We start from the raw sequence: 27,796 nt of genomic DNA on the forward strand, positions 1-27,796 counted from the left end.
TCTTGCTTGCAGATTACGGTCGGCGTGATGAGGTGTCCTCCAGCGGTCCGAATTTGAGGGCCTTCCCATGCGGTCTTAACTTTCTTCAACTGGGCGGCGATGTGTCCACTCATCACGGAGTAATCAGCCCCTGTGTCCACTAAGGCGGTAACTGCGTGGCCGTCGAGAAGCACGTCTAGGTCGGTGGCTCTTTGTCTGGCGTTGCAGTTAGGTCTTGGCGTCGGATCACGGCTGCGTCGTGTTGAACTGAAGTTGGAACGTCGCGTCGTCAAGTCGTCGTTCGTCGGTGTAGTCTTGCCTTCCTGACTTCGTCGGGACGGCGGCGTGTCGTTGTTATGTCGTCGAGGTAGTCTCTTCGTAGTCTTTGTAGGCGGCGGAGGATCTTCGTCAGTTCGACGAACAGCAACCGCACCTCCATCGGTTGCTGCTTTTAGTTTTCCGGATATGGGCTCGCAGAGCGGCCCCGTGCTGGGCCAGTGTATGGACGGCGCTGTGGCGATAGGTAGCAGCCTGGTGACGCTGACCGGGACGGCCATCGAGGGCTCCGCTGAGTAGCGGCGAGGTAGTCGGCGATGTCACGAGGGCGTTCACCCACCCAAGGGCGCGGTGCGTTGACGGCAAACCCTCGCACTCCCAGGTCGCGGTATGGGCATCGGCGGTACACATGGCCGGCTTCCCCGCAGTGGCAGCAGAGCGGGCGGTGGTCAGGAGCGCGCCAAACGTCTGTCTTCCTCGGGCGGCGGCGGCAGTGGTCGACGGAATTGCGGCGTTACAGGGCCCTGGCGCGGTAGTGGAGGGGGACCTTGACGGCGGGCGACGGCGGCGTAGGTCATCACTTCTGGCCGGGGCTGCGATGATTGTGATTGTACCTCGGGAACTGCGAGCGATCGCTGGACTTCTTCTTTGACAACTTCGGCGATTGAGGCCACTCGAGGTTGCAATGAAGGGAAGATCTTCTGAAGCTCCTCTCGTACGACTGCCCGGATGGTCTCGCGCAGGTCGTCGGTGGCCACTGATTGAACGCCGGCGTAGCTTGTTGGTTTGGTGCGTCGGTCGAATTGCCGGTTCCGCAATTCCAGTGTCTTCTCTATGTTCGTCGCCTCACGAAAAAACTCGTCGACGGTCTTCGGTGGGCTTCTTACCATTCCGGCGAAAAGTTCCTCCTTTGCACCACGCATCAGTAAGCAGACTTTCTTCTCCTCTGACATTTCCGGGTCGGCGTGGCGGAACAGACGGGTCATTTCCTCAGTGAAGGTCGCGATCGTCTCATTGGGCAGCTGCACTCTTGTCTCCAGTAGAGCTTGGGCTCGCTCTTTTCGCACGACGCTTGTAAATGTTTGCAGGAAGCCGCTTCTGGACAGGTCCCACGTCGTCAAGGTGGCTTCTCGATTCTCGAACCACGTCCTGGCGGCGTCCTCCAATGCGAAATAGACATGTCGCAGCTTGTCGTCGCTTGCCCAGCTGTTAATCGTAGCGACCCTCTCATACGTTTCCAGCCAGCTTTCCGGGTCCTCAAATGTGCAACCGGGGAACGTCGGTGGTTCCCTGGGCTGCTGCAGCACGATGGGGGACGCTGGGGCTGCCATTGGGGTTGCCTTGGCCACAATCTTCTTGGTCTTCTCAGGTAGAAGTCCGTGCTCCGGGGGCAGCTGTTGAAGACGCCGGCTTGCTCGATGGTCCGGGACTACGTTGGTGTTCTCTTTGCGGTCCGGGCTTGAATTACGGCTTGTCGGGGCGTCCGGTACATGAACGTAAAGCACTTCCACCAGATGTCACGTGGTGGTGACGTAGAAGAACACAGTAGCAGCACTGTGAACGACAAAACTAACTTTTATTGGGCGAACCTGTGCCCACAAGACAGGCTACACTTATAGCACAACGATAGCGGCGAACACGGTCGGCGATCGTCGAAAATCTGATCAGCGGGTCAAGCGCGTCGGCTTTTATAGATCAATCGTCGAATGTTCCAGACTAATCGCTGGGACCCGCGCGCCTTCCACAAAGTTCTACATTATTCGCGTCGCGCACACATGCAATCAGATTAAACAGTTTCGGTCACAGACAGTGGATGGAATCATCGATAACATTCCAGAAACTTCCCACACATGCAAGCGCGTCCTGCGCTGTGCCATCACATTTGTTAGGCGGTGAAACGTGTCGCCCGATAAAGACAAGTACACGTGTCAATATAAAGTAACGTGAAATGCTGAATAATAAAGGGCCTCTATCTACCAAGTTTTGGCATATAAACAAATGACCGTAGTGCATAGACCACGCTTTCAGGACTATGCGCGCTGTCACGAAAAGCTATTCCAAACTTTTATATTCCAATTCTGCTATCAGCCCTCCGCGATTGGTCAAAAACATTTTTGAACCCCCCTCCCCCCCCCCCTTTCACGTGCCTGTCACGCGACCTCAAACCTCAAAAACTCACCGCATCAAAGTGACGTGTACGCGTTAAAGGGCCCTGTAACGTAAAATTATTCCAATATGTTTTTATTCCAGTTTCCTGACGTCAAATTTGCGAAACTACCGACGCAAGCATCAGGCGGTGACCCGCAGCGTTGCCTCAACAGCCCAATCAAGCGCTTTCTTAGTTTATAGGAGGTCACCTTACTTTGAAGACGAATAACATTGCCTACATTGTGTGGTTTTTCCATTGTAATTGGCTGCCAGGAGGAGGCGAGGAGCACGCTCATGTGGATAGGGTTTCGATGGGGCCGAGCCAGCGCACTGAATATAGATAACCGGATGAAGAGGGTGGTGCCGGCGTCTGCGATTGGTCCGCTTTCTCTTACTTAGCTTGCTGTGACTTGTCTAAAATCGCGGCGGCGTGCAACGGAAGGCTAAGAAGGCCGCTAAAACGTATCCTAAGCAAGGAAGAGTTGACAGAGCGAGGTCGTAAACGTGCCGAGAGTGCTCGAAAACATTACACGGCCACGCAGAACGACAAGCGAAATGACCTGAAACGTGTCGTGTACACTATAGCCAACACAAATGGGACACGCAGCGAAAAAAAAGGACTATTAAATTTCTGAACCAAACTAGGTTACTGCAGAAGCTGCGGCAACTGGGTGCCAGATGAATAGCGAAACTGTTTTCACTTTGTTCACAGTAGGTTTGCTGCTACAGTCGACTCTCGATAATTCGACGCCAGTTAGTTCGATTTTCCGCTTAATTCGAACGCGCTGGAAAGTCCGAGCGAGAAATTGTACTCTGCCAAGGAAGAAAAGTCGTTTAGTTCTAACGAGAAAGCATGCCGCATTGGCGCCCGCAGCGGTTACTAAAGCTCCAAAACAAGAAATTCAGCATAAGGCTCTACTGCCTCCCTAGGTGTGAATTTGTTTTACATTACTTTTACCTTTCCTTTCAGTTCAACTCTGAGACAGTGTTTAAACATGCCAGTGCTCGTTGTCGCATGCCGGTTGAGTCGGGCTGCAAGAACAAGAAGCAGAAAGACATTACAGTATACTTAAAGCAATAAAAATATTTAAATTTGTTCATTTTGACACCGTTTGTTAATTCGACCTATTGGATAATTCGACCAAATCTTGTGGTCCCGCTGTAGTTGAATTAACGGGACACGATTGTATATGGCATTGGAATGTGTGTTACTCATGGAAGAGTAGTGCATTTCGAGAGCTCCTACCAGAAGGAAAGAAAATATTTAACGGCGGAGAAATGCGACATAGCGCCACCACCGACCTCCTACCACACACCTAAACCTCTAAACCTGCAGATGCCACAAAGCTCTCGCGCGACTGAAAGTGTATCTGTCTGAAACAGGTATACTCGCGGACAACTTTCTGTCGCTATGAAGGGAAAGCTACGGGGGCGGAGCTACTGCACATCTGTTATCGCGCCAAGTAGTCCGCCAACGTTTGGCAGTGGTGTTGCTCACTCGGAACAGACGCTGGATCGGCGCAGCTTCCACGTGCGACGGTTTCGCGTTTGCCTAGAAGCAGAAGGGAAAAGCCTCAAAATAAGTAAACTTTTACATTCAATGGTGCGTTTTGTACTATTTAACTACTGCTAATAAGGTGTTTATGCTTTCTCTTTCCCAGGGTAAACTAATGTGGATGAAAATGCTGGACTCTTTTCAGGAGCGCTCTCGCTTCTGTGTGCTTTGCCTGCGTAGCTTTCCCTTCATAGCCACAGAAAGTTTTTCACGAGTATAGTCAGAGTTTGGCGACAAAATCGCCCGTTCGAGCACGAAAACATGTGAAAGACCTGAAGGCAGCTAAAACACGGGGAAGGCAGAAGATGGAAATACAAGAAGACGAGCAAAAACGAGAACAAGGTAAAAGCGGGAGCCGACGCTTCGACAAATGGACTTGTCTAAAGACAAGCCCACTTGTCGAAACGTTGGCTCTCGCTTTTGTTTTAAGACAGGTGCACGTGTCGAAACGTTGGCTTCCGCTTTTACCTTGTTCTCGTTCTTGCTCGCCGTCCTGAAGACAGCTATTCACTTTACAATGGCAGAAAGAGCCAAAGAAATTAATTCGGTTACCTAAAGGAATGATACTCTGGAAGCCGTGCACTTGTTGTGGTTAGAATATTTTGGTAGCGTTTGCAATTTCGTTGCGTAATTTCGTAGGGAACAGTCGGCAGCCGGCACACCTGCACGAGTAGTACAGGTGGCTATGTGCGTATACTTCGACTCGACATATGTGCGCTGCCCTGCGTTGAGTCAGGTCGGGTGATGACGTACAGTTTCTGTGAAACGGAAGTCTTCCGAGGACTTGATAAACAGCGCTTCTGCGGCGAAACAGGAAGCGGGGCTCGTTACGTTAACGCGACGTCGGCTCTCGGCTCCAATGCGGGAAAAGACGGGCACCCTATATGACTCGCGCTCGTCGGTCGAAGCAATGACGGTCGCTTCCTTACACCATCGTATCTCGACGTTCCATCAGGCTGTATCTTGGTTCGCTATAATCAAGCCCTTTCGAAAAATCCTTGCGGTAGAATGTTTCCTGTACGTTGCTTAACAGCTGACGCTGTGCAAGAAATACTTTGCACGGCGCCTGCATGGTTAGGGACAATTTAGGTGTGCGTTGAAATAATCGTATTGCAGTGTACGGTCGAATACATTTTACAGTAGACACCGAACGGACCCATCGTCTTTTCGCTATAACATGGAAGTTTTTGGATTTCATTCCGGAAAGGTCCTCCACATCGAAGAAAGCGATAACCTCGGAAGTTTGCTTATGCCTTTTTCAGTGAGGAAGGGTTTCCTGGACAAACGGACGGCGACGATACGCAGAAAGCGACAATGCGTCGTGTTTATATGTGGGCTAGATATATATACGTAGCTGTCGTCACTGAGCGGGTTTGACGAGTCACGGCATGAATCTAGATTTAAACTCTTTTATACAATAATGAAGTTTGATCCTAGGCGAGTTTCTGATGTATGATGTTTATTGAACGACAATACGTATTCAGGTGCGCAGGACCACACGCTCACGTAATCTTCCGCCATTATTAAAGATAGCGATTTTTTCCTCACTGCTAAAATTTTCTGGTGGATTTACTAGCAGCATAATGCCACTTTCAGACCGAACCCCTTCCTCAAGCGCTGTAGTATACGTGAGCAAAGACGGCACAATATAGTGGATTTGCGTTCACTGCGTATATATTGTTACTTTTCACTACGGCGATGACTATTCTTTAGAGGTTTCCCAAGAGGCCGTCCTTTGATCAGCGAGCGCACTGACGACACGGGGCCCCAAATAGACTGTTACGCGCAAACAAAGGAGCTCACTCCGAGGTGAAAACTCCCTCGAAGATCGCTCTACCTGAACCTGATTCTGACAAGCTGAACCATAATTGATGCAAGGGGCCAAGGTCGAAGGCTACTGCGAGAACAGCGTCGACTTCGGAGTCCCAGATTTCTACGCGCTTGCGCCATATGCGGGGGCAAAGGCGCAACATCGGAGGCGGAACGTGCGGCATCATGGGAGGGATATTGCGACCGTTTCGACGATTCTGATCGGCTGGGATACAGTAATCGATTTTCATCCCATCGTGGGCGATGGGATGAAAATCGGAAATCTTTGGTGCAGTGAGAGAAGTATGCCTGACGTGTCCTGATGTGAGATCAGACAGTCAATATGCTCCCGATAGAGTGGGCGTCCATGTCTGGAGCCAGTGTAAACAATGAAAATTCTTTTTCCTTCATTCCTATTACCGGACGTAATCATCAATGGGCTTCGTGGATTCCTGGCCCAAATGTCACCTCGAGCAGCAACAATATCTACGCCTGGAATACAGCAAGGTGCAAGTGCGACAGGACTTTCATATGAGAACGCTTCAGTGTATTCGCCCACTGAATAAGTCGGCGTTATCATGGGTTATGTTATCTAGCGTTTTTTTCCTTGCACAGTAAAAAAAATACCGCATGGCTGGCTGCTACACAGCTCGCGCGGTTGGTTGGCGCCTCTTGCTGCGCAGCGAGTACTGTTTCCGACAAAGTATTACAAGCAGTGGCTTCCTGTTTCAGTGAGGCTCATCAGGTTAAAGTGAACACAATAATGAGCACAGACGAGTACGAGCACATAATTTTCTGATATATTGCCGCAATCAAAAAGCTCTGCAGTGACACGAGCGTAATCAGGCGGCAATAATGCTGCGGCTGAACCAAGTGGCAACGCAAATAAGATATGTTAGCGAATACATAATGTTCCCTGCATTTGTCGCGAACTCGGATGCGCAAGCTGTACTTTACGCGTATTTTTTTAGATTGCCTTAACAGAAAGCGTAGTTTAAAGGTCGTTCATGTTGAGAAACCTCCGAAGCTAGCAGCCCTTTCCGTGCTGTGAACTTCTAGAAACGATTGTGAACTCAATATTTGGACGTCAAACGTTTTAGTGTGAGCTAGCAACGGGTCTCTACCTGAGCATGGGAGGAGGATGAGCACATCAGCTCCTGCTCCCACGACCAGGCCGGCCACATTCATCTTCAAACAGCCTGCACTACATCATACTTCCAGTGGGACGCATGTGAGGATTCCGAAGACGGCGTGGATCACTTCGAGCGTGTCGCGAGCTTCAGCAGCTGGACCCTGGAGCGCAAAACGTCCACTTCAGCCGCGAGGACTAGGCGCCGACATGGTTTGAGAATCATTAGGCAGTTTTGATGTCGTGGGATGAATTTAGACGGCGGTTTATTATTGTCTATGCAAGCCTGGTCGAGAAAGAGAGGCGAATCTGCAACTCAGGCTAGAATACAGCGACTGGACCGAACGAAAATATGTGTCAATGTATGTGGAGTACTGTGTGCCGCTTTTTCAGTCGCAGGAATCATTTTATGCCGAGAAACAAGCTGCGGCACTTCATACACGCAGTAAAGTGAGCATTCTTCGCTAGTCTGATGCACAAGCAGTCTAAAGTGCCCAGAGAGATTCTCACTCTCGGGAGAATCGCTGGAAAAAGCAGTCCAGCCGTGTCTTAGTATAACAACGACGTTGCTGCCCTTTCCCTCGACTCTCGTGGTGTGGCCTGATACAACAACACAGATGCCTTGCGAGGCCAGTCGTTCGGGGCATGCTCCAGGTAACTCCACTATGAGCACCGCGAACTTCCCTCATAGAAAATGACCCATATGCCCCATGCCATAATCAGCTCTGTATGGTCACATAGCTTTATATGCGAACATACAGGTTTTCGTACAGGATCCTTCATGATCATATAGAATTATGGATACAGGGCATATGGGGTATAGGGATTTTTCGATAGGGTCAGTGGCCAAGTCGTTTGTGAAGAAACATGGCAGGTTTTCCGAATCCCATAGCCTTACGACACACTACATAACAAGATACAGGAGCTTCGCTTGGCCTGGCGCATGCGGAAGCTGTTCGGCAAACTAAAGATGCTTACAGCGCAAGGATAAACACGGACACAGACACACATGCATATCATTCTGTAGTTGAGGCTATGTTCTTACGCAAGACAACACGCTTCCAATAACGCTCCCAACGCTACCGTGGCAAGCGCTTCACAACATCCACATGCTGTCAATCCCTCGTAACCCGCAAACAGACCAACGAAGAAGACAAGCGCACGTGAAACACACCCAACACGAGCCCCCGGACACAACTGTGTATCACACAGACGCAACCCCGGGTACGAATCCCGCAGCACACTGCACGGCGACATACAATGCCGCAACCAATGCGCATACCCAAGGCGTGCACAAAGGTCTGCCAACCCAAGCAAGAGCTGAAATAGTGACGATAGCTGAAGCAATCACAGCACCACAACACTCACACACCACAGCATCCTCATTCGCACAGACAGTCAAGCAGGCTGACTAGCGTTCCCCAGGGAAAACCTGCCCAACTCGATCCACGAAACGCTACATCGATATACGACGAATAACCCGGTACAGCATATCACTATTCAATGGGTATCTAGCCACTGTAACATCGAGGGAAACGAAAAGGCCCACGCTCTATACCGCGCAAATATTCCGGGACCTCCTCTTCAGTGGACTGACACACTCACTTCTAAAGAATTAAAACAAACAGCTGCAAATATGCGACGCCTAAAAATACAGGAATGGCATGACCAAGAAACTACTCTCCCAGCTCAACCTCACTTCACAACAGGCGAGGCCACTGCCAGTTGGCGCAAAGACCAAACGCAGTGCCTACCCACACAAAACATTCTGCACTACATAGCTGGAAAAGACGGCTCCCCCAAGTGCACCCAGTGCAGGGGATACCCCAATACAGCCCATACACTCTGGGACTGCCCGGGTAGTCAACACGCACTTTAATCTATACTTAGGACGCTACCAAAAAGACTGCACACTTGAGGAGTGGCTGGCTGACCCAACACCACCTAATATGGCCGCGTTAACGGAGTTCACAACGGCGCTTGGGCTTGCCGTACCACAAAAAGCGGACCAAGCCCAATCAAGAATCGACGCCACCAACGTCGCGCATTCACCCCCGTTTCCAGCAGCCTCACACCACCAACCCAACGCGCAGTAGCCCCGTACAGGGCATCATTTATGATAACATATATCGAGATATCAAGCTCGCCCACTTGGTTATTGTTCCCTCTCTTTACACGCAGCAGTCTATTCTACCTCATTTAAGTTTGTCCCACTCAACGATGTCAGTTGCAGAAGGCGCCTCCAAATATGCGCTACGAAATCTATCTTAACAAAGTGGGATTTCAGCTTATCGATAAACCCATATTTATGTCCGAAGACCTTAAATTCGGCTCCTCAATCATGCTGGATTAAAGTTGTTACCTAGTTGATCCCCTGCCGCTCCGTGCGCAGTTCGATGTCCTTGAAACATTTTATCGGGCAGGAAGATGATTGCCACCGTCACTCTGAAACCCCTAATGCTTCTCAGAAGCTCGGGCGGCTTACTTCTGGGAGAATACCGGGTATTAAATCATAAGACAGTCTAAAAATGAGTGTAGACCTTCCTTGATTGGATGCTGTTATTAGGAGGAGGATGTTGGGGGTCCCCTGCAGGCGGATCTATCCAAGACTTGCTGGCGATTGCTACGCCCGAGGAAAGTTCAAGAAACGAAAGAGCTATAGCTACGTCGTTCAGAGTGTCATTCAGAAGTACAGCGCAAGACGGGTGAACAAGACGACGCGCACAGCGAAGCGGACACATGACACAAGCTTCTGAGCTACATAGGGCACGATGCCGCACCGGCTTCTAGTGAATAGAGGTAAATGCATACAACAGCAGCCATGGCTGAAAAAATGAAATAGATTTAGTAGAAGAAGCATTTGAATGTCTCGAAATTCCGGACATTGCCCCATCGCCACTCCGTGGAACTACACGGCAATGCAGAAGCGTAACTGAATAGGCAGAATTTTTAGCAAATTATATTGTTACAGCGCAACCAAGAGTGGCGCCAGTCAGAAGATTTGACGTCTAGAGGTGGAATCGGTCTCGACAGCCATCGTTTTTATGCATCGTTGTGCATTACCAGAATATTCATTTGCTGTTTTATACAAGTCAGGCCGTTTGCACAAGGTCGCCGCCTGCCTCTCCCGTCATCCTATCGACCGCTCTGAATACGTACGAGGCGCATGACACCGATTATTGCGTCTTGGCCATTTTTGATCTGCAGGACATCCGCATTGAACAACGGTGTGTTGACTGCTTACGCGTTCTCATCGATCGTCTCAATTCTGGACATTCGGAGCCCACGCTGCGCATGTTCGTGCCCCGCGACGACGTTCTCTACCGTCGCAGCTTACGCCCTGAAGGACCAGAATTTATACTCGTTGTGCCACGCCCTCTCCGGACATCCGTTTTTGAGCAGTTTCATGACGCCCCTACTGCAGGCCACCTCGGCGATTCACGTACTTACGACCGCGTACGGCGCCGCTTCTACTGGCCAGGCCTGTACCGCTATGTGCATCGCAACGTTGCAGCCTGTGTGCTCTGTCAGCGCCGTAATAAACCTGCTGTACTGCCCGCTGCATACCTTCATCCCATCTATGTGCCCTCAGAACTATTCTTTCGCGTCGGTCTCGATCTTCTCGGCCCTTTTCCAACGTCGAAATCTGGCAATAAGTGGGTCGTTGTCGCGACTGATAACGCGACCCGGTACGCGATCAGCCGAGCTTTACGCACATGCTGTGAAACTGAGGTAGCAGATTTTCTTTTACATGACGTCATCCTCCATCACGGCGTACCCCGGCAGCTCCTGACTGATCGCGGCCGCACCTTCTTGTCCCGAGTAGTTGAAGACCTACTTAGCTCCTGTTCTACAAAGCTTTCCCCCGCCTACCACCCGGAGACAAATGGACTGACGGAGCAGCTCAATCGCAAGTTGACAGAAATGCTGTCTATATACGTTCCCAATAACCACAGTGATTGGGACAGCATCTTACCCTTTGTGACCTTCGATATAATTCGTCCCGTCACGAGACCACTGGCTTTTCACCCTTTACCTTCAGTTTGGCCACCACTCTTCTTTGTCCTTTGACACACTGCTCCCTTCCTCAACTAACACTCCTATTGAATACGCTCAAGACGTCTTCGCCCGGGCTCGCACGGCACGCCAGACTGCTGGCTCCCGGCTCCCGGCTCACTGAGTTCCAGGCCCCGCAGATGATCCGGTACGAAAGCCGAGATCGGGACGTTCGGTTTCCTCCTGGCTCCGTTGTCCTCCTATGGACACCATGTCGCCGCGTCAGCTTGTCTGAAAAGCTGCTGCCGCGCTACACAGGGCCCTACACGATATTGCGTCAGCTTGACGATGTCAACTACGAGATCGCTCCGCTGGACTCGCATGTCCCCACGGACGTTGTGCATGTGTCCCGACCGAAGCCTCACTTTGCCGCTCGTTCATTCGCAACTTTCTCCGACTATTGGGGGCGCCACCATTAATCCAAAATTGCTGCCGATCCGGTGATCAGTTGCAAGGAGACATCGCCACTGGTGCTGTTTTGGTCGCTAGTTGGCCGCCGCTTGCCGACGATAAAATCATTTTGCATGGCATCGCACTTCCCGTTCAGGAAGCAGCTCACGGTTGAGTGCATAATGTCCCACTTATAAGGCGCCACAGGTCACGAATGCGCTCCCTCGCAGTCATTAAATCAGGAAACATCAATGACATATTGAGCCGCGCACTTGTTTACTTCTGATATCGCTCGAACCCGACTGGGGTCTAATCTATAATTATTTTCCCTCCTAATTTCTTTTTTTTCTCATTCTTGTAAATCTGCATGATCTTTTTAGTTTCCATTTTTTGCATCGAATTCGCTGTCTCTGTTTCTCTCACTTTCTTTCTGATTACTCCTGGTTGTCCATCTACACAGTCATTTACCCTGCACTTGCTTGCCAACTTTCTTGACCTCTTCCTCCATTCTGTGTCCACGCTTTTTAGGTACAGATACTTATACACTTTAGCCACCGCCCATTTAGTTTGATCCATGTTCCTGAGTCTTCCTTCAAAACTAAATTTTCTCTGTGATTCTCCGACCTCAAACCCAACTGATGTCCTCTTGCACGGACTCATTTGTTTTGTCGTGGGTTCCCAAAGCCAACCGGCCCACCGATCTTTGATTAACTTCCAACCCCGACAATATTTTCATTTTAGGCACAAAGTGGCCTGTGTGAACGACGTCAGCGCTAACACCATGACTCCTTTCCAGATTCCCCGCACCACCTCATATTTATCCTTCTTCAAGTCAATGTGTCCTCTGCCGGGAGCGTTCAAAGCGTTCTGCTCCTGTCGTGTGGCTCTACCGTCCATCCCTTACCAAAACACAACTTTAAATCATCACCAATGTTCCGAGCAAGTGCCACAAATACATATCTTGATAGAAGGTACTACCCTGTCGGCGCAATTAATTGAAGCTTGTTGATACGTACTCGGGCGTACGTAAATATCATTTTCTAAAAATTTTGCCAATTCAGTTACGATCATGCATTGCCATGAAGTTGCACGGAATGGTGAAGGGGCAATGTCCAGCATTCTTGGGTATGTTGCAGAAGGGGCACTATTATGAAAGAATAATGCCTAATGTGCTTGTATGTCTCCCAGCAAACCAATGTTCCCACCCCAGCATGCATTATATCTATGAAAAGCGCCCGAAAACAGTATTCGAAACCCATATGAAAAAAGGGTTTGACGCCGGGTTGAGAAATTCAAAACCGGGCAAAGTTTATAAAAAAAAAATCAATATCAACACACTCGGAAAACACCATTGTTTCCTAGCTTAACACGTTGCAAATTAGACGTCACCCCGCTATAGGGTTCGCAAGCAGAGCAGTGCCTCTCATATATTATAAAGGCAGCATGTAAGCATCGCCAATGACCCAGCATAACCACACTGATCTGATGCAAGTGTCGCCAACCCGATATACTATTGCGAAGTAGCATCCCAGTACTTTAGGTTAGAGTGAAAAAATCTCACGTGTTAATTGAGAAAAGCCGCACCGCTCACTCCGCATCAAACGCGAACGAGCTGTAATCCAGGCCGAGAAATACGGTCGCACAAGGAAAACGCAGAATCTGGCTGAATAACAAAATCTTGAAATCCGATTGCAGAACGAGCACGCGAAATGTGCTTGTAGGATTAGAACGTGGAATCTTGTTGCACAATGAAATCGCGAACTTCACTAGCACAATGAGCGAGTGTGAAATTTCAAAGAACCCCAAGTGAACGACAAACGTTGAGCTGCGGCCACATTGTTTAAGGGAGCCTGACGTTCTTCGTGAGCTTCCAACGCTCGACATTTAGTCTGCGCGTTTCCGCACGTTTAGGCCTTACTTCAGCAGCGATAACTTTCAAATCCGCCGCAGAAAACTCGTTTCTCTTACGAGCTTTAGAATCCGGCGCTACGACGGAACTATCGCGGTGCAGTAGTGAGAACATCGAGTGCCCGCAGCCGAAATTACATTTTACCATGTCGTTTCCATGGCTACTATCAACGCAATTGGGAAGGAACGAAGTCTCTTTGCAGTAGTTATGTATTTGTCGCCCAACTCTTTTCGAAACTTGCAGCGGCCCCTGCAGTGGAGCAATAAAGATGAATATACGAATGTAGCAAAGTACCTAAACTTGAAAATCACAAGTATCGTATCGCCCCACACAACTGGCACCAAATTACACAAATCTTTTCGTTTCTAAGCGTTCTTAACCGTTAGGCGGCAGCCTTTGCTAATAACATGTCTAGCATCAGGAATGGATTACATTTCCCCTTACGAATAATTACAGCATAAGAGCTCTTTGTCAATACCAGCCCTTATCTCCTGCGTTTCTCAAAGACATTTCGCCCCAATATTCTGTACCTGTCTCATAATGCAATTTTTAAGCATTTCTGTCCAGCCCTCGCGATCACGCGTACACATGTCCTAATGAATAGTATAAAGGTGAATAATCACAATAAAAACAAGTCGCAGTTTCGCCCGAAAGGCGAACCATCGATTGCGATAACAAATTAGTAGACAGTTACACGAAATATAGTTGTTGTATCGACTGCATAAACTTGGAAACATTCGCTTACGATCTGAATTAACAGGCATAGGGTGCCATCGGAGGTGGTAGTTCGAAACGCGCGTTCAATTTGTGTTCAGTTTCGCCTCACGCGATTGGTCTTGGGCGCGCCGAGCAATCAGCCGCACCCGGCGGCTGACAACTCGCGCACGTCAGCGCGCATAGGCAAACATGAACACATCACACTCGAAGAGCGCGGACACGTTGTCAAAGCGCTGGTGTGAGCAAGCGCAGCAGCAGCAGCAAGCGAAGTGACCTTCGCGCTTTGTATCGCTTCAACGCAAACAGCGGCGAGAAAACAACATGCACAAAGGTATGAGACAGATCGCTTCCAAGTTACGGCGTGCGCGACTGCGCCCCGCCGCGCAAAACACGCATTGCTTCCCCCTCCCGCGCTGCCTCACCACCTTCCTTTGCCGTTCGCGCGCGAGATTGAGCCGCGAACGACAGTTCCCCTTGCTGTTCTTGACAGCGCGATTGATTCCTGCACACCGTCTTCATGAGCAGATCGAGCTGCTTCATCGCCATGTTTCTTGTCCATTAAGCCACAGTGGCTAGGGAGCCACTGATGTATGACGTCACGTCCTTGCTCGACGAGGCGGTGAAGGAGCTCTGGTATTTCTAGAACTTGTTGTTCGTAGGGTCCACGGAATATGGTAGAAAGCAAGCAATCTAAAGCAGCCTTGGAGTCATTGAAGACACTGCATTTTTGAGGAGGCTCCTCTCGAATTATGCGAAGTGCACTGCGAAGAGCAGCAAGCTCCGCGGCTGTCGATGTCGTCAAATGCGATGTCTTGAACTTCAAGGTGGTGACTATCGCAGTAAAAATCACTGATCCTGCGGAACCATTCGCGGTGGTTGAACCATCAGTGTATAGATGGGTATGATTGTTGCATTTTTATTGCAGCAAGAGCAGCGAAACTTGCTTGAGAGCTGGTGATGAGAGTTGCGCCTACGTTACAATTCATGGTACTGTCAGCTGAACTTGTGGCTGAGCTAAGCACCAAGGAGGAAACAAAGCTCTCGCTGCAGCTGTGTAATGTGATGGAAGGTAGGGGCACACGATAGCGCAGTATCGATGTCAGTCTTCTGGCAGTGAGGCTAGATAGTGCAAAGGGGCGCCAGCAAGGTGCCTGAATTGTGGTCTGAGCGCTTTCATAACAATGTAAATCTTGGTTGGGTAGTCATGCGCAATTGCAATTGTTTCTGATGTTGTTGTACAGGTGCCCCCAGAATAATTCGGAACGCCGGACACGCAGCTGCTCGTCGGCGGAGCGCGCCGGCGGATAAATACAGGCAAGGTCTGCGCATGCGCAGTCTCCCTAGCGAGCAAGTTTCGCTCCCTAGTGTTTCTAGATTGGCGTTGTTTTGCTCCAAAAAGGTAGCGCTAGGTGCCCTTTAGCATTGTGCTGGGGGGGCTGGGCGAATGCATGTCTGTAGCGCAGCATGCACCATAATCTATAAATAAAGGCTTGTGGACGCCATGCAGTGTATTCTCGCCATGGTCTGCATCCCGTGTGGGAGATAATAGCAATGCTTTGCGTGATTACGTGCTAGTGAGGCGGCTTGGCTACAACGACCTCGCTGCCCTATTTTTTGAACCGTGTTAGCCTGTCCTGCGAAGTATTAGTTCTTATTAAATTATCTCCCACTCCGTGGTACTAATGGCTTCGTAAAACGAGGACAATTTCCACTTTTACATGACCCCTCTTAAAGGGTGTGTCTGCGATAGTGGCAATAAAAGAGTTTACAAAATGAAATAACGCGGCACGTTCCTCAAGGCCAGTTTCACGCACAGGAGGCCACCTCATTCCTTTTCCTCGTGGGAGGCCGCTCTTCGGGCCACTTGCTCGCATGACCAGCTCTGGCTGGTGGACCGTGCTTGCCTAGAGATGTCCGCCAGGGGGCTCCCGGATGTCTAGGGGCCCAACCACATTTAAATAGATCCAGTAAAGTTTTATCCATCCATCCATCCATTCGAAGGGCACTTTAATGAACTCTTCACAACTCCAGTCATTTATTGGCGCACCACGTTACGTGGTTCGCATATATTGTGCGCCAATCAATCACGGAAACTGCATCATTGGAAGCGAGTATTCTTACGTATTGATCGCGTGTCGGCGTTTGTTGGTGTAGATATTCATTTTCATACTCATTTTCTTTTGCTCAGAGGGGATATACAATGATAATCAAGGGTAGGCTGTGTGAGCTGAATGAAAAAAAATATAGTAAGGACAACATAGTAAATATAAATAACAGGAAGAATACTGGGTTCATTTTTTCCACAGAAAACAAAAAGAATCGAAACGTAACTTTGTTTCGTCTAAAGCGGTTGGCATGTTCTGCTATCAACATCTCGCGATGTCCACGCGAAGCGCAGCTTGTAGGCAGCGTGGAATTAACTCGCAGAGCGCATCTACGAAGTCCCTCCTGTCACCAAAGCCCTTCCACTCGCGCGTTATGGCGAGCCAGAGCTCGTCGGCACTTGCCCCTCCAAGATTCAGCTTGGATAAACTTTCCTTCATCGTGCCCCACACGTTCTCCATAACAGTGAAGTCTGCACCTTTCGGAGGCAAGTAAAGAACGCGAACACCACATTTTTAAGAAGTTTTTCCACAGCTCTGGCCATGTGCACCGGCTCAGGTCTTGTTGGAACAAGTAGCAGCCATCTTTAAATGGCCCGTCGAGAGCGTATGGCAATAGGTGGAAGTCCTGAATTTCGCTGTAAACTTCAGCTGTGAACAATGGGGACATCCGGATTATCGGACCGAGGCCCTCTTTGCTAATTGCTCCCCAAACGTTGAGGGCAGAGTGGCCGCTGTTGTAGATCTCGGAAACATACTCAGGTTCATATCTACACGAAAAGGGGGCAATGGATAATGGTCTTTTCAGATGAAAGACCTCTTGCGCGTCCGAAGAACTTGTGCTTAAAAGATCAGAATGAAAAGGAAAATACCTGCAGTTGTATGGTCTCCATACCCGACGCTCTTAATCCCATCTAGATGAAAATGTCGATTCATCTGAGAATATGGCTTCCTTCCATTCTTCACAGTCGTCCAGCGCTCATATGCCCTGCCAAACTCAAGGCGCCGGCGTTTTTGGTACTCCGTAATGTGTGGCTTTTGTGCCGCGACAAATCCACGAAGACCAGCCTCTCGCATGCGCCTTCTAATTGTTTCCTCACTGGCTTGCAGGTTGAGGGCTTTCTTGATCTGGCGGGCGCTCTAAAAAGGATCGGCAACGGCTGCAGCAACAATCAGAAGGTCCGACTCTTGCAACATGCATCGGTGTCGTCCCGATCGTGCTGCATCTTTGAGTCGGCCATCTTCATCCCTGTATGCTTGGATTATTCGGTTGACCGCACTTATAGACTTTCCTGTGAGGTGGCATATCTCACGTTGAGGTATATCTTGTGAACTGAGCTTAATTATATTTCTCCGTACATTCATCGGCACTTTTTTCGGCATGTTGCCTCGATTGTAATATGGCGGAATTCGCGTAACTGTCATTGTTTAAATATGTTCGTATCTCTTTATCAATCGAGCCGCCGATATCATCACGGTTGCATCAGACGCAAACGCCGCCCTTTGCCAGCGCTAGTCACGGTCACCTACCATAAATATTTTGAGCAAATGATAAATACGGCCCACATGAAAAATGAAAAACAAAGGCGCCCAAGCTCCCGACCATGCAGACACGAGCGCTTATGCTCCAACGCGAGTGCATGCGCAGACACAGCTTGTCACGGACACCATCGGCCCAGCCCCCTTGACAAAACGTTAAGGGGCACCTAGGGCTACCGTTTTGGAGCAACGCAACCCAAACTAGATGCACTAGGGAGCCAACCCTGCTCGCTAGGGAGACCGCGCACGCGCAGACCATGGTACTACTTTTTCCACGGGCGCGCTCCGTCGGCGAACGGCCGCATGTGTTGCGTTCCGAATTATTCTGAGAGCGCCTGTACATCGTGGCAACCCTAGATAAACCCTAAGCGCCTGGGCCTGAACACTTCCGAATGTACGGATGTTAGTTCGGCAGATATTGGTTGGCACTAGCAAGATGTACTTCAGATACCCGAAATATTAAGAGTCAGTCGTTTACAGTTGCATCATCACGTGTAGTGAAGTACCCCAAACTTTTTCTCCAAGAAACTTGAAAAGATGAGAGATGGCTCTCAGGCGCTTTTTTAGGTTGCTCACATGGGGACTCCAACAGAGGTCACGGTCGATGATTACCCCTAGAAACCTGTGCATCCTTACATAAGAGATCATTTGTTCATCGATGGATATGGCGTACGAAGTCATTGGCTTCCGGCTAAATGCCAACAATGCACAGTTTTCTGGAGAAATCCTGGGGCCTTGTTCCCTAAGGTAGGTCGATATCAACGTCGCAGATTTTTGCAACCTTGCACGCACTTGAGGACGCGTCACACCAGATACCCAGACGCAAATATCATCGGCATAGATTAATAACTTCACCCGATTTGGCAGACATTCTATGAGACCAATGAGCACAAGCTTGAAGAGTTTTGGGCTCAACACACCACCCTGTGATACTCCACGGTGTGTATAATGTTGAGAAGTTGGGCATCTTCGGTATTCACAAAGAGACCGCACATATAAATAACTGCGTGTCCAACAATAGAGTCGACTACCGAGCCCAACCATCTCCAGAGCCTCTAATATAGCCTCATGCAGAACATTGTCCTATATTCCTTTGATGTCGAGCAACATGGCGACAGATAATAGCTTACACGCCTATTGATGTTGAACGTACCTAAGAAATCGATGATGTTGTCAATGGAGTATCGGTGACGTCGAAAGCCAGGTATCGCGTCTGGGTAAACTTTGTAGTGTTCCAGGTACCATTCAAGTCTGGCGAGGATCATTCGTTCCATCACCTTCCCAATGCAACTAGCGAGCACGACTGGGCGGTACGAAGTAATCTCTAGAGGAGACTTGCCACGTTTGAGTAGCGGTACCAGGCGACTGGTCTTCCATTCTTGAGGATCGTTTCCATCCTATCACGACTCATGGAAGATGTGCAGCAGTGCACTTCGCGCCTGTTCACCGAGGTGGCACAGTATACGGTAAGATATACCATCTGGGCCAGGTGATGACGACTGATCACATAAGGCAAGGGCCGCGTCGAGGTTCTGAGCGGTGAATGGCAGATGCATGCTTGAATCCCGTGTGCCCGGAACGTAGTTAAACGTAAAGGAACTTGTCCCGCTTGAATGGCCTGCAATCATACCACAGGAATCTTCAACTACGTCGAGGTCTTGTCGGCGTTGGAAAAGCGCTAGGGCCTTGAATGGGAAGCGTTGTTAAGGAAGAGGACGCAAGCCTCTCACAGTTCTCCATATTTGAGATAGTGGTTTACGGGTATCAAGAAACTCACAATATTTTTCCATCGCTCGGATTCCTGCTTATCTATACTACGGTGTATCCTTTTTTGAGTGCACCAGGCTATCCTTAGATCGTGAATGGACCTCGTGCATCGGTATCACCGTTCGGCGCGACGACGAATCAAGCGAAGTCACTCCAATTCCAGATTGAACTGCGAGTACTTAGGTGAGCACATGAGCGTGCGCATAGCGGTCTGAGCCGCTTCTTCATTAGCTTCTCGCAGTCCAGAGGGGAGAATTTTCTGACAAGCGGCCTCTAGGAAGTTTTTAAACACCATCCAATCTATTTTGAGTAGTGTGCTAGGCGAATCAGTCTTAGAAATGCCGTTCATCTTAAGGTAAGTGGGGATGCGATCGCTCCCATGCGTCTCAATGTCCAAAAACCAGTTAACGCGCGTGGCAAAGCGGTGCGATACAAAGGTTACGTCCAGGCAGCTGCTGTGCACTGTGTCCCGTTGAAATGTAGGCCTGTCGTCATTCAACAGCAAGAGGCCATGATTGGCGACAAATCCAGTAAAATCCAGTAATACAAGTCCCCAGTAATAATCGAAAGACCGGATATGCGTTTATTATATCTTATAGTATTCGATGTCAAACCGGCTTGATGGAGATAGGTACGTAGCTACGAGTGTAAAGGTGAGCTTTCTATTTTTAACGGTGAGGTTGCTGATTGCCGTCATGAGGTTGCACAGGCTGGACGACGTAAGTAAGTTCACGGCGAATAAAGAAGACGACCTTGCTACTTCGTTCTTGCATGAGGACGTAATTAACTCGCAGCCAGATTATCTGATTGGGTGTGATAATTTTGGTTCGCAGATAACGATGACTGGAAATCGGTTAAAGTGTACAAACTTCCAAAAATCAGTAATGCGGGATATTAGAGCTCTCGCGTGCCACTGAATAATCTATGCTTCTCTTACCTCCTTACGAAATAACTGGTGATTGCCAGCCATGGTTCACTCGAGGGTTGCTAGGACTGGGCTCAGCGACTCCAACCCTCGTAGTCCCCTTCGAGTGGATGGACTTTCGATGGTGATAAACATTACTCTGATGACATCCGTTATGGACCGCAGCATCGGACTGATTCGGCGTTCTAGTGTTGACACATCATCAACTGACGTTTGCTTCGATGGAGGCATCAAGCGTGTAGGCTCCTTGGAATGCTGGGCGCTTGGGAGGGGCGGCCAGTCTCCTACAGGGGAAGGCTTTTTCATTTGAGGCCTCCTTGTGATCTCGGGTCTGTTTGAACTTGAAGCCGATCTCGTTGACACAATCTGTGCATGAACTGCACCTTGCGTTGTACGCTTCCGTCGATGACAACGTCGACGCCGGATCTTTATAGAAGCTTGAGCTGTCTCTAGAGCTTGAGCTGTCTGAAGATGAGCTGTCTCTATCCATTTGTTTCGAATATTATTTCGAATGTTTCGAATAGTAGTCGAATAGTCTAACCATTGGTTTCGAAGGCGATTTGTTTCAGAATAGCAAATTCGTTTTCGATCTTTGGGCAGTCTTTTGACGTGACCTCGTGAGAGCCATTACAGTTGCCGCAACTAATATTTCTTGCGCGGCATACGTATGCAGTGTGCTACTCCGCGCACCGGGAGCCCACTGTAGATTTTGCACAGGTGCCTTTGACATGTCCGATCCTGAAACACTTGTGGCATTGAAGCGGCTTGGGGACGACTGGCCGAACGACATGTCGGAAGTGGCCGACTTTGATATGCAAAGGGATGGAGTCGCCCTTCAACATTACGTTCACAGAGCGACTGTTTCCGAGGTGGCATACGTCCGTTATGAAAACTTCATATGCCGGTTTAATCAGAATGGGCAGGTCTGCGTTCGTAATTTGCTAGGTCAATGTCGTACATTACGCCGACAGTACAGGTTCCTTTTATTGGTATAACCGGTCGTACTCTAGTGTCTTCCAATTAGGTTATCTGCCGGAGCTTGTCTAGTGCATTTCTACGGGTCATGTCGACAGCCAGGATATTCTTCCGCGTGTTTAGTCAGACTTCCTTAACTTCATTTGGCGCTATTCCCTCGAGGAAAACGCAGAGAGCTTGCCTGTTTATTCCTTAAAGGCTGGTGGAAGAATCCACAGGTTTGAAGAGGATTGTGTGCGGCCAGCGCTCAGGTTTTTCCTGCAGGGTTGATGCACTCCCAGGTGATGACGTCTTGATGAGTCTACTTTTCGCCTTTCGGCTCCTCACCGACACAAAGCTGCCATCCGATGAGTCATCGCCTGTGACTGAACTAACCTCAGTGTATTCGCTAGAGCTCGACAAATTGCCTCGATTCCTTGAGGAGCTTGTCATAGTGAAACTCTGGCCTGGCGGGATGGCAGACTCCGCGTCCATGGTCACGAGAGCAGGAGCGTCAGTAGAATCTTCACTGCTAGTGGACAAGGTGCGCTGTGTCATTGAAGAGCTCGGAGTGGCAGGCTTCCGGCCTTGCGGGCCTGTGGGAGTCTCCGAGTCCATGGCTGCAAGGCAGGAGGCATAAAGCGGCCCGGAAATCGTGGAACGTTGGACGAAATATAGCTAGCCAAGACGGATACGTTCTAGCAAAGAGCAACTTCGTCGCCTTCTATAGCGTAAGATATCGAAGAATAGCGTAATATATCCAAGTAAATACCGGCTTCGATTCATCAGAACAGCTTGTATCGCCTGCAAGCGTCATGTTTTGTCGCCTTATTCGACATTACGAGTAGCCGGTAACGCGTACTCACAAGTAGTGAATGTTTTCAAACGGTTCCTTGAAATAGGTCGAGATAATTCAACAGCAGTATGCGCTACAAAGCGCACAAGAAACCCACACGCTATTTAATGCATCGCTGCTAGAGCTCGCTTTATCATGCTGCGCATCTACGCGTTCTTCGCACGAGAGTTCCCGTTCGCACTCTACTGAATCTACAATTTTTTCATATTATTTATCAATGCTGGTAAACGCAGAGCTGCCGCGCACTTCATTTTGTTATGGCAACCGTCTCTAAAGGATCCTGAAGGATGATTGGTGGTCATAATGAAACCATTATCCTTAAATGAAAGTCCGCAATAGTTAGGGTTCTTTCCATTTACTAGCCTCCTTCTTTTTTTCTCTCAATGCATTGATCCAAAGATGTGCGAAACAGCTCTTGTAATTCACAATTGGCAAAAGACATGCGCGGCCACCGATGCTTGCTGAGCGTGGGACATAACTTCATTAGTTTCCTGCGCGCGCATAGCGCACGGATCCGGCGTTTATGGCACCTTTGTTACTAAACAGGAGCAGTTGCGTTCGTGGGGCCTACAGAGATACGGTGGCCCTGGAAAGTCGCGCGCTTCCGCGATGGGCGCCTAAGCGCGCTTACAATGAAGCAGGACGCAAAACAGAATCGGCAACTTTTGCGCACCCATAGCCGCTCGCTCCGCGCGGGAAGAAACACGTTTATGCCCAGCGATAGGGTGAGTAGCAAAACTGTACATGACGCTCGGGGCGCCTCATAAATAATTCACGCGGGTAATGATGTTAAAGCAGCAGGCTGAGAGCTAGGGAAATGGTCGGCCCAAGAGGCACTCGTTGCGTTTAATAACGCGCGCCGCCACTTCCGCATGCTGTCTAAGGAAGCGTTAACGCTGGCTAAAAGTTCGCAGCCCCTCCTCTCTCCATAGCAAACAATGCGGGAAAAGAGGACGCGGCTTCAGCGAGTCTTAGAGAGGACAGTGAAAGGCCTATGGGACAGTAAAGTGCCGTTCCCCCCAAAAGAGGTGTCTTTATCACTGGCCGGTTTTCTGCAGAATAAGCTCTATGCCAAAGAGATCCCAAGACATTAGGAGATTGCGACAGCTTTGTTGTCTTCCAGGTTAAAGTGTGATGGGGTCGCTTTATCGTAGCTCTATAGTCTACCCTTCCATCTTAATAAATAAGTAAACTAAAGGAAAGAAGCTGCATTATTATGAATTTTTTTTTGAAGGTGAATGAGTCACCTGTGATTGTACTTGTTCTCCGGTGTTATTGGTATAATAATGAATAACACTCGTACAGGTGTCGATCATTATTATTCTGTTTGGAGACAGACGTATGCTGGTCGATAAAAAGTGTGTGTACGGGGGCGGGGGAGGGGGATGACGACGAAGACGGCGTCTCAGCTGACAAATAGTCTGCAGCAATACGGGGATTCACCTCAAACATAGCTCAGGCCGACCTCTCTGCCTTTCTGTAAATAAATTTCTCTCTCTCTCTCTCTCTCTCTCTCTCTCTCTCTCAGAGTGTACTATACCACCCACAAAAATGGGTCAGGCAGAGAAAAAAAAGAATGAATTTAGGACTTTTTTATTTCTGAATCAGACTAGGTTTAGAAACCAGCAACCGGAAAAAGCACAGCACTTGCCAGCTCTTCAGGACAGAGAGGATAGAAATATAGAAAGAAGATTGAAGCAGTAGAAATATGAAGCGCCCGATAAAGTAAAGTCGAACTACGACGAAGTATACAGCACCGCACCACCTACGTCACGCATGCAGTTCAGCAGATGTCCCTAGACGCCTAAAACCTTAAATAAGAAATTTCAGCCCAAAAGTGTACTGCATTCTGTGCAACATCTGAGGCGTGCGAACCACTATGAACTGAAACATTCCCTCACGGCACAGGAATTCAGTGTTGCAGTCTGTTAAAAAAAGAACTGCGCCAGTGTTCCATAGGTAGTAAGCAACTCATGCATTTCGTTGAACTAGTTGGCGGGTAATGACTCAAGAAAGAGAGAAAGCGAGGAGAGGAAAAACAGGGAGGTTTAGCAGACGAGCGTCCGGTTCGCTGCCCTGTACTGGGGGTAAAGGAAATGGGGAAGTAGAACGAGATAGAAAGTGAGCAGTGAGTGCGCGTGGGAGGATCCACAGGGACACTATAAACGGTCTCTCAAACCGGTGCACTTCAAATACTGTATAGTAGTGCACGAATCGCTTTTTCTGTGCCAGTGAGGGATGTGGCCACGGTTCGAGTATCTTCGATTCGTAGAAAGGTTTCAAGTCCAGTCGGCTTAAAGTTGTCCGGAGAGAGAGACGCACTCAATACATGCACATAGGTGGTATAGGCAAGGATATTCTTGCCTATACCTTCTTGCATATACTTGCCTATTAGGCAAGGACGAGCGATGGAACACAACGCTGACCTGGCAAAGCAGGGACTATATTTTGATAGACTTCTGAACATAGGAAAGAAAAACGATATTTATATAAGGATCGAGTAATCCGGCGATTTGTTTTATAAAAAATACTAATAGAAAACCTAAGCCATATTTTTAACGATTCTTTTCATTTTTCATTATTTTTGCCTTTCGTAATTGCCTTGTTGGAATCATTAGCGTGATTGGCTACCATCGCGCTTGAGCTTCGAGATTTTCGTCTGCATTAATTAATTTCCGTATGCTGGCTTTCTTGTACTGTCTTGAACGCTGCATGGCTTTTGAATAACACCTGTCAAAGCCACAGTGCACCTGCTTCTTACAGCCTACAATGCGCCAGAAGCTCCGGCACTCTATGAGAGCTCGCTGACCGGCACTGCCGCTAACGGTGAGTAACAAACCATGCGCCTTTCCATCGCAAAAAAAAAAAAAAAATGAAGGAACGAGAAAGTCACGCTGTATATGACAGCGAACTGAATAGTTTCAATCTTTACAGTATGGACGGAGGTCGAAGAGACATCACCACCTACCGTATGGCCTCGATCATTTGTAGGCCCATCCTGACGCAGTTGTAGGCGTGGCTTGGCCTGGAGACCGGTAGACCTGACACACAGTAGTAGCAGTCACCCAGGATCTTGATTCGCATGCAGTGGTTCTCCTGTAAAAAAAAAAAGTTCGCACTGTTATGATCTGCGTTGCGTCCCATTTTCACGAGTAGTTACAAAAAGCGAACCTAGTCGCCTACCACTGATGATTGATGCCCTAACGTTCTCAGAAAGAACGCTTTCGCAAATTTCTCGCGCAAATTCTCACACGTATGTGTGTATACAAAGAAACAAACAAACAAACAAATAACTAAATAAATAACTAGGTAACTAACTAAATTACGAAGAAAATATACGCTATAATTTTCAAACAGTGTTTAATACTTTCCTTTCCCGTGGGCTGCTGGATACCACCAACCAAGAATATTTACTGTCTTTTTGTTTGTTTTTTAAACTCCTCAACATACCCGTATCTATGTTTTTACAATATTCTCTGGCAGGTATCAGAATTCCACGTATTCAAACGGATTACTTGAATAGACGGACATTACTTGCTTGGCAAATCGCAATGTTCAAATAGCCAAGTACGAATCTTTCTCTAACTAAAATAGTACCTACTTATGGCACATTAAACCATTGCGAAATTAAAACGAGGCAGTAACCAAGTGATGCCCATTTAACACTGAAATAGAGAGGTTGGCACCAGTTGCAGTACCGTCGCGCTGAAACGGCTGTGCGCATTGCGTTGGCGCTCCGCAGAATAATTTCCTAAAATGCTTTCCTCGCGTCCTGCAGACAAAACTAAATGGAATGCGAAGTATCTATCAGTAGATTCGGAGGACGGCCATCTCGAAACTGGTGACAGTGTCAGAAATTCGACTAAATGGGCACGCCCTCGCTACTGCCTGGTTTGAAATGGGCTCTTGCAACGTGGCCCCCTACTATATTTGCCTTGACCCCCAAATCCCAACGTATCATATTTGATACGCTGAGCTTGAGACCTCCAAATGCTGATTTAAGAGCGGGAAACCTAGTGCAAAAGCCGTTGTAATGTTTCTAACACGCTGCATAGATGTTTCAGTTTCAGCTCTGTAAACCACTTACTAGTTGATTAATTTGCTGAGCTAAGAGGGTATTAGTGGAACCTTGATAATTAGCTAATCGAATATCACGGTTGGTCTTGGAAGTAACGCTCGCCATACGTAGTAGGAGAAGAGAGGAAGGAAAGGTCGGTCGGTCAACCACACGCGCGATAGGAGTATCCATGTGAAGCGGCAGACAGACAATATTTAAAGAAGCTCTGAAAGAAGAAAAAAGATAAAATTGTGCAGATCCCATGCACTGTGGGAATCGACGTTGTACGAAGCATTTTCAGGTAGCTGGCTAGACAACATTATTTGGTGTTCCACAAAACGATAGCCGGTGGACCAACGTACTCCTGTATGTTTGGGTTGCGAGCGTACGTGACATGTGACGACAGCAGCACGACGACGGTCGCGTTGAAGACGATTGTATGGCGGCGACGGCACGATTTCTACGCCAACCGTTGAATGCGAGTTTACGAAATGCTAATTGTCGGTTTCTACATAGACAGTGGACGAGCGTAAACGAGCAAAACCCCGAGTGTGATGCCATCAGCGACTACGTGTTAAGCAATCGTACGTATCTAAGGCTACGTTATGTGGCTTATGTGAAACGACGATGACGTTTGTACTCTAGCGAATAAATCTTAAAGCACGAGTTTTGGGCGATCATGAAGTCGCCCGCAAGGCCACACAATTGCCACGCAGCGTGCTATGCAGAAAGTACTGATGACACTGGCCGGTCCCGGAGATAGTGAAGTGTAACACGGCGCCTCAGAAGACGAGCTTTTACGAGAAAAGAAGACGAGTAAGTGGCACGGGGCGCACACGTCGAGGGTTTGTTCTCAGAGAAACTACAATTTGCAATGTTGATTCTCATTGGTTCTCGCCAGACTTGCGGTCCGAAAGGCCGCTCAATACAAACAAACATACACATCGCCTGTACAATATTGGAACACTGTTACAGCTCTCACGGCCAACTAGCAATGCTCCAAGTATACTTAACTGAGGCGTTTGATAGGGCCCGTCATTCTTCTGATGCGAAAGCGTCAAATGGGCCATTGAGTGAAATAAAGTTGGAGGATGCTTAAGCTTCGCCTTTAAGAGTGGAACGCGATATCATTCAAAGATCCCTGACGGCTTCTCACGCTTCCTGGCAATTGCAACTTATGTAACCACAATGTTTAGCGGAAAACGCTGGCGGCGAACACTACGCACGAAGGCGAGCTTTCTAGTAGAAACGCGGCCTCTTGCGTGGGCCGATCCCAGAGGTAGGCCACAACCGCGCGAAAAAAAAAAAAAAAAACTACACCATTTTCAGGTTTCTGTTATTGTTTCGCACTGTTAATGTTTAAGGGGATTTGCGGCCAATTCCTTGTCTTTATACGGTTCTGTTTGTCCATTCTAGTTCACGGCATGCCAATTTTCTTCGTCGTTACCGCCCTGGACCAGCTGACGCCGAAGCGACTGCGGGAGCTGTGTCTGATCGTCAAGCTACACGTGCGGTTACAGCGAGTGACTTGGCGTAGTCTACAGCGTGGTTAATAAAGAAAGCGCGTTCATCCTGAACGTAGCGCCATCTGTGCCACTATATCAAGCCTTCACGACTGCTACCCAGCG

General features: G+C 48.7%; 1 protein-coding gene across 2 annotated transcripts in view; it reads right to left on the reverse strand.

The window, feature by feature from the left end:
- Ac76E (adenylate cyclase type 2 Ac76E) overlaps positions 1-27,796 on the reverse strand; it is a 944,861-nt gene that overhangs the window by 189,751 nt on the left and 727,314 nt on the right. For both annotated transcript variants that reach the window (XM_075703570.1, XM_075703577.1), the window contains exon 7: positions 25,080-25,207. In XM_075703570.1, the coding sequence (XP_075559685.1) occupies positions 25,080-25,207 (128 nt within the window). The remainder of the gene's footprint in view (positions 1-25,079; positions 25,208-27,796) is intronic.

This window comes from Dermacentor variabilis, chromosome 1 (genome assembly GCF_050947875.1).
Source record: "Dermacentor variabilis isolate Ectoservices chromosome 1, ASM5094787v1, whole genome shotgun sequence".
In the NCBI taxonomy this organism is placed as follows: Eukaryota; Metazoa; Arthropoda; class Arachnida; order Ixodida; family Ixodidae; genus Dermacentor; species Dermacentor variabilis.